The sequence below is a fragment of the Eleginops maclovinus genome, chromosome 5 (genome assembly GCF_036324505.1).
Source record: "Eleginops maclovinus isolate JMC-PN-2008 ecotype Puerto Natales chromosome 5, JC_Emac_rtc_rv5, whole genome shotgun sequence".
Taxonomy (NCBI): Eukaryota; Metazoa; Chordata; class Actinopteri; order Perciformes; family Eleginopidae; genus Eleginops; species Eleginops maclovinus.
The window spans coordinates 25525903-25538382 of NC_086353.1; the positions used below are offsets into that span (position 1 = coordinate 25525903).

Sequence of the window (12480 nt, forward strand, 5' to 3'; positions counted from 1 at the left end):
CCTAATTGGTTAGTTATATCAATCATATTAAATTGAAACTACTACATTATTTAAACTTAATATTATTGCTTCCAACTAACCTAATACAGTTAAATCTGCTGATAAAATACATTTAATTAAAATCAACATTTCAGATTTTTCCGTGCATGTTCTGTAAAGGACCTCTATTTGTTATCATATCATTACGCATGGAGTAATTAGAAAATCACTTAAAAGAAAGCATGAATGTTTTTCAACATATTTGGAACATGGGGTAGTCATGCATTTCTGCCTCTTGTGGTCACAATTAGTATTATATCAACAACAAACACTTCACTGTTATATCAGGCTTCAGATGGGTCAGATGCCTCAATACATAAATATATTTATCTGTCATTACATTTCTTCACAACTTCTCATTCTTCTCCCCACTCCATGTACCCTTTCTACTCATCCCAATCCCGCTCCACAGTCAGAAGTTGAGCTTCAAGGAACGGGTGAGGTTGGCGAGCCCCCGGGGTCAGAGCATCAAAAACAGGCAGACATCTTCAGTGAACGACCGGTGCTCTCCGGGGGCCGATGCTGGGACGGAGGGCACGAGCCCCGCCAAGGTGCAGAAGAGCTGGAGCTTCAACGACCGCACACGCTTCAGACCCTCGCTCCGCCTTAAGAGCCAGTCCCGCTCCACAACTGACGGTGAGGGAGTCCCATTGTTCGTTATTAGCCTGGATTATTTAAGCAGTGGTGAGAAGTCCATCCTTTAGTCCAGGGGTGCCCAACCTTTTTTGAACCAAGATCTACTTTTAAAGTTGATAGTGTGTCGACATCTACCAAGCCATAACGAAAGCCATAGCGTAGCCACAATTAATTGTGCACCTATATAATAACACAATGTTCTGACACAAAGATCAAGTTTTAACAATAATAATACATTTATTGAAGTAAATGTACGTCGTACAAAGAATAAGCACAAGTAGGCCTGGGACTGGCCCGTAACAACACAACAATATACAACCCAATTAATACAATGCCTAGTTCAAGTTGGAAAAGTGGTTCTCTACCTTAGTGGGACTTCTGGCACTGAGAGGAGGAAGCTAGTCTCTCATAGTCCGGACAGTAGGAGCTGAGTGCCAGCCGTAAGCAGGCCGCAAGGTGGTCATCAGTCATGGTGGATCTGTATTTTGACTTAATGATTTTCATATGTGAAAAGGCAGACTCACACAGTTTGCAGTTTGTCTGAGGTTGGGGTACTTCTCTTTCTGCAATAGATTCCAGAATTGGACATTTGTGTCAGGTCTCTTGATTTGAGCTCAATGTCATTATTTAGTGTGAGGATCTCATTCTCAATTGGACCGCTATCCAGGTTGAAGAGTGATGTCACTTTGGACGTTATACAATCCACATCTATAATTTCCCCAAATGAAAAACTGAGAAAACTGACAACAGGCTCAATGGATGCAAAGTCAGTAAAGCGCCTGTCAAATTCTGACAAGATGCTTTGCACTTGATCATCATATCATCATCGTGCACTCTCAAGCTCCGCACAGTCTTTGCCCTGACGCAGATCATACTGTTGCAACCTGCTTGATAGCAACTGCAACTTGCTTTTAACGGTGTTCACGGAGCTGATGATGTTGATGATGTGTTTGTTCTTACCCTGCAGCTCTAGATTCAAGTTATTGAGCTTGTCAGTCAGATCAGTAAGAAAGGCTAAATCCAAGAGCCACTGACTGTCTTCTAGCTGTGCATATTCAGCATGGTTTGAACGTTTCAGAAATGCTTTAATTGAAGAGGGGCAACTTACTCTTACTAACGAATTCCATAAAAACCTGAAAAATATCTGTGCCTCTTGTGTGCCCTTTCAAAGGCAAAATGATCAGCAGCTCTTCTTTTACACTCATATTGTCGAAAACCATTCTAATGAACACACATATCTGAGCCACATCCACAGCATCAGTGGATTCATCGACTTGCAGAGAAAAACACTCACGTGTCAATATCATTCCTCAATTGCTGTTCAACATCGTCCGCCATTTTGCATCGCCGTGTAACAGAATTTCTTGATAGCTGCACATCCTGAATAGCAGACACAATCTCCTTTCCATTTTTAAAATCGGCAAAAAGCGCATCTGCGGCTTCCATGAACGCTTCTTTCACAATCTCACCATCCTTGAAAGTTTTCCTTTTGCAAGAACACGACAGACACGACAAGAAGCTATGGTTGCAGCCTTACTCGTGGTATTGGGCCTGGTAAAAATGGACTGTTGTGCTGCTAGCTGACTTTTCAATTCCTTGACTTTTCGGGCGGCAGTGGTGATTTAGCTGGGAAGTTTGTATCGTAGCTCTTGTGGACCATCTTGAAATGCCGCTCCAAATTCCCTTTCTTTGGTAAAGACTGGTAGACCGCGATCGACTGGTTGGGCACCCCTGCTTTAGTCCATCCTAACCTTCGCCCTATCTACATTGTCCCAGCGCTTGAATAATTGAAATACATACAAATTAATTTCAGTGGTTACTTTGAAATGAATTACATTATATTATATTGTATTGTTATTGGCAGTAGTAGCTATCTGAAAAATGGGTTAAAACTATGGTTTTGAATAAACCAGCCTTTAGTACCTCTAAATCTAACTGACTAACATCCTATACAGGTTGTGTTTGACAGAGGGTTATGGGCTGTACTTTTTCTAGACCAGGTACAGTAACTGATACTGTCACTGTGAGGTTGCCCAACAATTAAAATGTTAGCTTTTTATATATACAGTCTATGGATTTAACATCTCTTTTTAAAGATTGGACAGAGCCAAGTGTTCCGGTGCTTCCAGTCTTTATGCTAAGCTAACAGTTTTTGGCTACACATTTATCAAACAGGATATTGATGTTCTCATCAAACTCCAAGGAAGAAAAAACATGGAACAAGCTATTCCTCTAAGTCTCAGACAAGTGAACCCCCCAGTTTGGCTACATGTATTTAATTGATGTCTGTTAGCTGACCATCCAACCCACCAGAACTGCTTTAGCCCGCTAAATAGAGCATTTGGAGGTATGCTAATGGCTGTTTATATTGAAGTCCTTTAGCCTAGCAGTGCTGGCCTGGCGAGCCCTCCAGGATAACTGCCACTTGGTGTTTGTGGCGGGTGGATTGACGGATTGATGGAAGGTGGGGGTGTTAAGCTCCAGCAGCCACATGGGCGGTCAGAGCAGGCCAGCTGGCTGAGGCCCACTGCTGGAGAGGAAACCATAACCAATCCTGCTCATTCACTGTCACTGAGACCAGAACATTTCCTTTCACTATGAGTGAAGATATAGTTATTTTGGATGCAATTTCTGTGACACCCATGTCTTTAATGCATTAGAAGTATATGTATAGTGGTTCAAAGTGCTATTCATAGTTAGAAGCACTAGAAAATATACATTATGCTTTGGAACGTTTACTTTTGGCAGTTGGGGCAGGGGCCAAGTCCTGCTGGAAAAGGAAATCAGCATCTCCATAAAGCTTGTCAGAAGAAGAAAGCATGAAGTGCTTTATGGTATCCAGGACATGGGCTAAGTAGTAGCATAAGTATGTTTAAAAAGGTCAAAGTATTATAGGTCAAATTGTCTTGTTTTTTTTAAATCATAGTATAGCATGTTGAATACATCGTCAAAAACTTCATAGTGTACTGTCATTCTGAATCTGACCAATGCTTTGGACACCTGCGGCCATTTAAAACCCTGTTTGTGATGTCAGTTACCGATATTAAGGGTCCTGCTCCTCTTCTGTGTCCTCTCTCTGGAGCAGCAGACTCCAGCATGGCAGGGGAGGACGGCTACGATGAGAAAGGCTGCCACTGTGAGATCTCAGTGGAGGACCTGCTGCCCTCCGTCAAGGCTGTCATCAGAGCTGTCAGGTGGGTCCAACATACTGTACATCTACACTGCCCCTGCCTTCTAGCAGCTCTCCTCACTGAACAGGGATTAAAGAGAACAGAATATGTTTCAGGTTATTTTGATATCATTTTTTTGATACAGTGTTGGCAGGAGGTATGGTCGGTGGGAGTACACAAAGCTTGTGTTTCAGCCCTGGTGTGTTTAATACACACATTTGTCTCATTTTGGATTCATGGTGAAAAGATGCACTCGGCTAAAGTAAAAAGCCACTCTGGATGTGTTTATGTAATGTTCAACGCAGAGTTTTTCAGGTGTTCTGACATTGCATTGCACACTTTCAGACAAGTTAAGGTGTTTTTTTAGCCACAGTCTTCAGTAAGTCACACGTCTGTATCACAGCTTCCCCTTGTGGCCGATGTATGAACTCCTGTGCTGTGTGTGCAGGATAATGAAGTTTCATGTCGCCAAGAAGAAGTTTAAGGAGACCCTGCGTCCTTACGATGTGAAGGATGTGATCGAGCAGTACTCTGCCGGCCACCTGGACATGCTGTGCCGCATCAAGAGCCTGCAGACCAGGTACAGACCAACTCACAATACCCAGTGCACAGTATGGGAGGGTTGCTTTAAAAATGTGATCCATTACATAACTAGTTACCTGCAGTGGTGTAAAGTAACTAAGTAGATTTACTTAAGTACTGTACTTGAGTACAATTTTGAAATACTTTACTTGAATTTTTCCATCTTATGTTACTTTGTAATTCTACATGTACTACAAGTTTGCAAGTAGTACATGTACTTTTACTCCACTACATTTGCCTAGTACCTTTAGTTACTTTGCATATATATAATAATGATGAACAATTTATTGAACACGGAAAAAAGACTTCAGTTACACCTGGATTAAATAGTTTAAGACATCATACAAAGCCATTCAAACTAGCTGCACCTTTACCAGCTCTGAGAACACTTTAATGATCAATAATTATAAAACATATCAGAGATATTATTCTGAAATGGACCAATCAAACAATGACTACTTTTACTGTCGCTACTTTAAGTACATTTAGATGAGAGTACTTTCTACTTTCACTGGAGGAACATTTTGAATGCAGGTTTTTTACTGTGACAGAGTATTCCTACACTCTGGTACTTCTACTTTACTCAAGTACAAGATCTGAGTACTTCTACTTTTACTCAAGTACAAGATCTGAGTACTTCTCCATCTCTGTTAACCTGTAAAATAAAGTGAAATCACTAACCTTCTCTGAGAACCAAAACACAAAAGTATTATAACCTGAACACTTTCCGTTACTGTTGGATGACTTCAATATCGAATGCAATGCAAATAAAGACACAATTCAAATAAGATTAAAGTTAAATGTATATAAAAAGTTGTTTTCTTGAGTTTCTTACGTAAGAGTACATAGTAAACCACTTCAGAATCAAATGACAGGATTCTGACTATTGATGTGTTAATATGTTTATCACAGCTGGAACATGTGGAGCTAATTTTAATTACTGATGCCACATATTTTAACCTATTTTATGTTAGTTTGATTTTATCTCTCACTTTGTATTACTTTCCCACTTTTGTACTGCATCTGTTGCATAGCAATTTCCCTCATGATAAATAAAGCTTGAATCTTGAATCTATTTGATATATCATAGTTTATTTATATTATGTATGTATCAACTAAGGCTGTCAGATGAATGTAGTGGAGTAAAAAGTACAATATTGGCTTTCAAAATGTAAAGGAGTAAACATATAAAGTACTATAAAATGCAAGTACTCAGGTGAAGTACACTTCAGTACAGACTAAACGTACTGTATTAGCGTTACACCACTGTGTGTGTCTTGGTGTGTGTGTTTCTGTGATTCTGGGTATGTGTGTAAATATGCGTATGTGTGTTCCCTTTGCTTCCCTCGCAGGCTTGACATGATAGTAGGCCCCCAGCCCCTGAGCAGCCGAGTCAAGGCCTTTTCCACCCCCTCCCTGCCCGTCTATTACAGCCAGGGCAGAAAGAACTCCTCCCAGGGGTCAGCTCCCCCCCCCCCTCTTCCCCATCCTCACAGTCATACTGCTTCACTTCTCATTCTTTGATTTATTAATCTGAAGTGAAGTGAAACCTCTTCACACACGCAGAGCTCTTTTCTTTTGCCCTGGACATGAATTCATCCACTAACAAAACTCAACTAAAAATGTAAAACATTGAGTCTGCTTTTGGCATTTCCTGATTTAATCTGATTAAACACTCTGGTGAATGCTGGGGCCCACACTACTGTAACACAAGAACACATCTTCTGTTACATATACGGATTCATTACAGTTAGCTGAAGTGTAGGTTTCATTTATTTAGTTAGAAAAAGTGATAGCAGCTCTTTACTTGAAACAGAAGCCTCAGATTGCTTATAATAGGGGGGAATATGAAGGGAATGTTTCAAGCTGGTCATGCAAATAACTTATTGGGCTTTTTTTGATATAAACTAAGTTTGTTTTAAAATGTTTTAAACTTTAATTGACTGAATTTATTTATTTGACTGCAGTTCGTTTCTGGCCACACCTAGAGAACAGACTGAGAAACTATTGGACTTAATAATCTTAAATGAATATGTAAATATAAGTGCATTTACAAACTCACTTTAGCATAATCTGCCTCTCATCTCTTCCTAAACATATGTATTTTAACAATTTAAAACACTCCGCAGAAACAGTTTGACATTTGCACAAGGCACTATTCGTCTGTGCTTGGATCAGATAATTCAGTTTTCTAACACATCTCACAGACCTTCAAAGACAGTTTTCATGGTGATCTCTCAGTTGTCATGACATGACCAACGTTAAACTGTGGGGTGGAGATTTTATCTCGCTGTCCCCACTTCCTGCTAATCCCAAAAGTGGTGGATAAAAGCATTTAAAAACATGTGTATACCTTAAGCAGATTTTTCATGATTAAAATGAGTGTTAAACTTCAATGGTAAAAAATACCGGCTAATAACAAATATTTGATTGAATATTTGTGTCAATGTGCTCAATTATAACACGTGTTGTGACAAGTGGTGAACAACACATTCTAAAAAAAGGTGGAAAACACTTTCCAGAAAGGCACACGGCAAATTGGAAGATCTTCTCAAAGTTTGAATTGTTTATTTTTCCAATTTGTAGGTGGGTTATGATTGCATGACTTTGCCTCGGCTTGCCCCTGTGCTCTGTTGGAGTTAACCCTGTTCATTAACAAAGGGACTCTATAGCTGTACTTGTTGGGAAAGAAACGTGCTTATGGTAATCGATTATACTGTTGCTGTTTTAACCTTTCCTCTCTTCTGTGGGCTGCCTCGTGCATTTCTACTTTTCTTTCTGTTGTAAATATCTAATGAGTTAGCATGTGCTCATGTGTGTTTGTGTGTGTGCATTTGTTTGTATCTTCCAGAGTGGATCAGATCCTAGGGAAGGGCCAGATCCCTCTGGATAAGAAGATTCGGGAGAAGCTGCTCTCTGATGGAGATATTTTGGAGGACATGAGCATGCTGGGTCGAGTCTGTAAAGTGGAGCGGCAGGTGTGTGCTCTGCTTTAAGTTGGTGTTTTAAATAACTGTATATACATAATGACCAGTGAACTGATAAGCATGCGATAGACTGCACACATAAATGAAAATGACATTTGATGGGGTTTAAAAAGGGTACCTTTTAGTTTATCTTTTGTGGCACTAATGAATGTGGTTCTGCAAGCAGCCTTCTAATGGTATGCTGCATACGGGGTTATTCCAAAGTAGAAAGGCTGGCTCAGTGAAAAGAACATACATACGCGAAACAACAACTTTTACAGTCATCAATTTCAGTGTTATATTATAGCTTCCTCCAGAAAAAAAGGAACAGTCCTATCAATCGTTGCATGCAGAACATTTAGCTATAGTGGGGGTTGCCTACGATGTGTCTACGAATGCAATAATATAGGATGTGCTCGAGTAAAGGAAAAGGGGAAAAAAGTATTAAGGAGTTGTAGAAAGAAACGTTTTGAGAACAAACCGTTACATTTTTTTAAAGCTACTCTGTTCTGTTAGGGTTAGGGTTAGGGTCGATTGCAGTAAGACGTTTTAGAGTAACAAACATGGTAACATCCCGGCTCCCTGTTATGATTCTATCTTTTTCTATCCATCTGTACATGGGAGGGCCCCTTACACTGGGGAGTGGATCCAAATTAATGGACAAACACACAATTCCATTTTTACTTTTGCTAACTTTACAAGATATAGCATGGCCTTGGCGAGGTCAGCGCTAGAGTATAGATCTACCATTTGTATAGAATTAGTATGTACATCCACCTAAAACCTTAACATTTTTAGTTTAATATTGCGTCTTCCAACAGAAACTTGTCCTGACTGTTTTTCCTTCCCCAACAGGTAACGTCGATTGAGTCGAAGCTGGACTCCCTGCTGGACATTTACCGTCAGGTCTTGCGTAAAGGCTCGTCGTCGGCCCTCACGCTCTCCTCCCTGCCGCTGTTCGAGTTGGAGCAAACCTCTGACTACCACTCCTCCGTCTTTAGTAAAGACCTCTCCAGCTCCACCCAGGTCAGCGGAGTGCCTCCCTCTGTCCGCTCCTCCACCACCTCCCACCTCTCACAGGGAGGACTCCACCTCATCCTGGCCCCGCCGAATGAGCTCAACCTCAACGCCTCCTCCTCCACCGGCCTCGCATCCTCCTCCTTTAGCCCGTCTCCGCTGCCGCATCACCACTATCACCGCCGCCGCCACCCTCATTACCCCCGGCCTCATCACACCCAGGTCACTACGCCGGAAAGTGGCACTGACGAGGCTGTGGGGAGCTCTCCACCCATCCTCACCCCAAATAGTATCAGCAGTGGCGGTGGAGTTGAAGATGGAGGGTTTCCACTTCTGGCGAGGCTTCCGCCCCCGCCCCCTCCCAGCCGGAGTGGGGGCCCAAGCTACTTGCCACGAGCCACTTCAACAGAAATGTCCCCTGACCTTGAGGACTTTTGTGGAGGTTTAGGGATGCAGATGGAGGACAGCGGTGTTGGAGAGGGCCCCCGGATGGGGCTGAGCAGATTGGGGCAGAAGCTACAGGGCAGCACCAACAGCAACGGCCAGTTGAACCCGAAGGAGGAGGGCTCCTGGAGGAGACACATGAGCCTGGAGCTGCAGCCCCTGGTCCCGTCAGACCTTGGCTGCTGCTCCGGCCCCAGCCCCAGCCAGGTGAACCGAGGCTTGGGCAAGTCCCTGTCTGTTCAGGACCTGATGCAGGCGGCCCCAGGAACCGTCCAGGACCCCGTACATGGCCACAGCCTCTCGTCTCCAAGCCCCAGTACGAGCAGTGACTCTCCCATCGGCTTCAACAGCCAAGACCCTGGGGGAGGGGGGGGCGGTGGTACTGGCAGGAGTGGTGGAGGAGGATGGGGTGAGGAGGACCTCTTTATCAGCGACAGGGACCTGGATGCGCAAGGATTTGACTTCCTGTCACTTGGGACTGCTGAGGCCCAAACCTACTCCTCGGAGCTCCTGCGGACAGACAGCAGATTGGGGGCCAGATCCCAGGGCCCGGCCAGCGCTCACACCTCCTCGCCCTCTGCTGCCAACACCGAATTGCTAAACACGCCCCATGTGCGGCTAAAATAAACTTGCCTCCATGCTCAGAAGGCACACAAATGTCACCTCACAGACGGTTTATATCTTTTTGGGAGGGAGAGGGGGGGCGGGACCTCTGTTGTTAGTTATCATGTGGCTCCATTTTGAAGAATCACAGTGTTTTCATACAGGCGGATCAAAAATCATTGCATGAGTTTTAAAGTGTGATTGACAAATCTGAAACAAAAGATGAACACCAGAGAAAACTGAACCTGGTCCTGAGAGGCGGCAGGTTGATATGTGACCTTGTGACAGAGCATGAGCGAAGCATGATTTCAGACAGATGTACTGAGGTTAGCAAGTTTACACAGTAAGAAGGCATGGCAACATGAAGTTATGGAACAACTTGTGTAAAAAAATGGGGAAAAGAATGGGACCAAAGGTGCCCACATACACAATCACAGGAAAGGCAAACTAAAGTAAATGTTACCTCACCTTCAGCGAACTCTATAATCTCGGGTCTTATATTTTATTCTCATAATATTTTATTCTGTCCATTTTATAAAAACAGATGACCTCTTGAAGTTTAATACTTCCTTCATATGAATTACTGTCCTCTAAAACCCCACACCACAGGACCATAACAGTGTACTTTTTGTATTTTAAAATATAAGATAAATTACCTAAGCATTCTATGCGTCCACCAACCAGTACAGTTGCAGTTTATATGTCTGTGCAAAATGTCAAGACATCATTTTATCCTATTTCACATTTGTATAAAGTTATCATAATTAGCGTTTAAATTGTTGGCCAAAAACGTGTCTTGTGAGGTCACAGTGACCTTTGAACTTGTACAACCAAAATCCCATCAGATCATCCTTGAGTCCGAATGGATGTTAATACCAAATGAAGCAGAGATGTGACCATAAGACTGAAAACCCTAAAACATATGGCCTCCACTCACGGCTGCCACTGGTGCCGGCATCATGAGAGTGAAGTCATTCTCAGAAATGACTTGAAGCAAGTTCAGTCAAGTTTTAAAAGTCTGGAAACTGAGTTGCAGCATACTACCTACAATTTCGTTCGAAACATTTCTGAAACACAGCATGTCATTTACAGTAAATAGGCTAAAATGTGCAAAAAAACAGCTGACTGGTCCTTTCATTTTTTTATAAAAAAATGGTGGGAATCTTTGTTTTGGAACTGATTGACAAACAAATCTGGCTGTTGATGAGTACAACAGAAAAGAGAAATGACAGTATTGCTCCTGCCAAATATTTGGATTTCATTTTTGCAACCATGTTCGAAGCACACACACGCATGTACACACCACCTGTAAACGCACAGTCAACATTCAGATCAGTCGTGCATGGCGAGTTGGTTTTCCGGCTGATGGATTGAAAAACATTTTGAATGTCATTGCTTGTTTTGATGTTTTGTCAGAAAATGTGTTTAAGAAAAAAGCACTCAGTTTGGAAACGGATACACTAAAACAAATGTTCAGAAATGTACCTTTCTATTACATATGGCTTTTTCCACCTAGTATATGAAAGCAAGATGTCTTATTTAAAGAGCCCCTATTATGCTTTTTGGGGTTTTCCCTTTCCTGTAGTGTGTTATAGAGGTTTCTGTGCATGTAAATGGTCAGCAAAGGCTAAAATCCCTGTGTTCCTTCAAGAGGGATTTTCTCTCCCACACATTCCCCCCCTTCCTGAAACGCCTTCTTTGGGCTCCTTTGTTTCCTTCCATAACTTAATGACATCGCTATGAAACACTCATGCTTCTATTGGCTAGCACTCCAACACATTGTACTTGATAGGCTAAGAGGCGGGACATCTTAGCTGTTGACTTATCACAACAGAGAAAGTGAGGTAACCAATCAGAGCAGACTGGGCTCTGGTTTGAGACAGAGGGTGAAAAGTATGTAGGCACAAAATACAGATATGAACCTGAAAATGAGCAGAATATGTCCTCTTTAAACCATGTTTTTTTTCATACAGTGTAATGTGGGATTATTTTTATCTCTTTGAAATGGACTCAGAATGTATTCCTGTTGCATGGTACAGAATCAGGGGAATCATTATAATGCCGCCAGCTGCAGGTTAATACCCACAAAGCATCCAAAGCCAGTGGTGAACTCTCACTCATAGCTTCTTAGTACCTCAAAGACCCACATCCAAGAACAGAATATGTGAAGTAGTTTGGGGTCAGTTTGCTTTCAAGAGATTATATTTTCTTTGAGATATTTCAATATATTTTGCATGAAGAGGTTGCCATATCCAGACCTATCTGTAACTGATGATGAATGCCATTGTCATTAAGACATATCACTATTTATGGTCCGAGCTGATTGCATCAGAAGTGCAGACCTTGAAATGTGCAGCACATACAGCATAATGGTGCCTTGCTTTTTTGGTACATATTCATCTCCATATTTACATTTTTTTTAAAGCTCATTAGGTTCCTCCGAACATAAATGGTGGCACTGTCTTTTTCTTTTCTTCTAAATGTTCTGACCTTTACATTTTATTTTTATTTTATTCAGAGATCATTTTGCTACTGGTCATAAAACAGGCTTTTGACATGTTAACCCTCTGTCTAGTGTTTTTTAATTTATTTAAATTATATGCACATACTTACACACTTGTAATAATCTAAGTAAGACTTATGAAGCCTGTAATGTAAAGGAAATGCAAGTGAACTTTTATTCTCATTCATCAATAAAGGAAATTCTATGAAGCGGTTGTTTTTTGCTTTCTTGTCTGAAACAGGGAGGTTCTTCAGTAACTCGGATTCTGAAAGACATTATGTTTAAACTTCTTTACTTTTATGAACATGTGCTCACAAATAGCAGTGAACTAAACGTTAAATGTAACACAGACTAATGCCAGAGAGCTGAGGCCAACAAAGAAAGAAACATGTAAGCATCTCAAAGTAGTTAGCGTATTTCTTTTAAAGCTATAGCGCTTTGTCAACAAAGACTGGAGCTAAACAGCAAAAATGATCAAGCAGCTCAGTAATGTGGTGCAGGAATGAGTCCTAAAATACTT

At 41.7% G+C, this 12480-nt stretch overlaps 1 protein-coding gene across 2 annotated transcripts in view; it reads left to right on the plus strand.

Annotated features, from left to right (window-relative positions):
* Positions 1 to 12169, plus strand: part of LOC134864993 (potassium voltage-gated channel subfamily KQT member 5-like) — a 109540-nt gene extending 97371 nt beyond the window's left edge. The window contains exons 10-14 of one of the 2 annotated variants that reach the window (XM_063884371.1): positions 452 to 675; positions 3761 to 3869; positions 4294 to 4425; positions 7279 to 7405; positions 8249 to 12169. In XM_063884371.1, coding sequence (XP_063740441.1) covers positions 452 to 675; positions 3761 to 3869; positions 4294 to 4425; positions 7279 to 7405; positions 8249 to 9481 — 1825 coding nt within the window. In that variant the 3' untranslated portion in view covers positions 9482 to 12169. The remainder of the gene's footprint in view (positions 1 to 451; positions 676 to 3760; positions 3870 to 4293; positions 4426 to 7278; positions 7406 to 8248) is intronic. The other variant, XM_063884372.1, reaches the window with a different exon arrangement.
* The last annotated feature ends 311 nt before the right edge of the window (positions 12170 to 12480 follow it).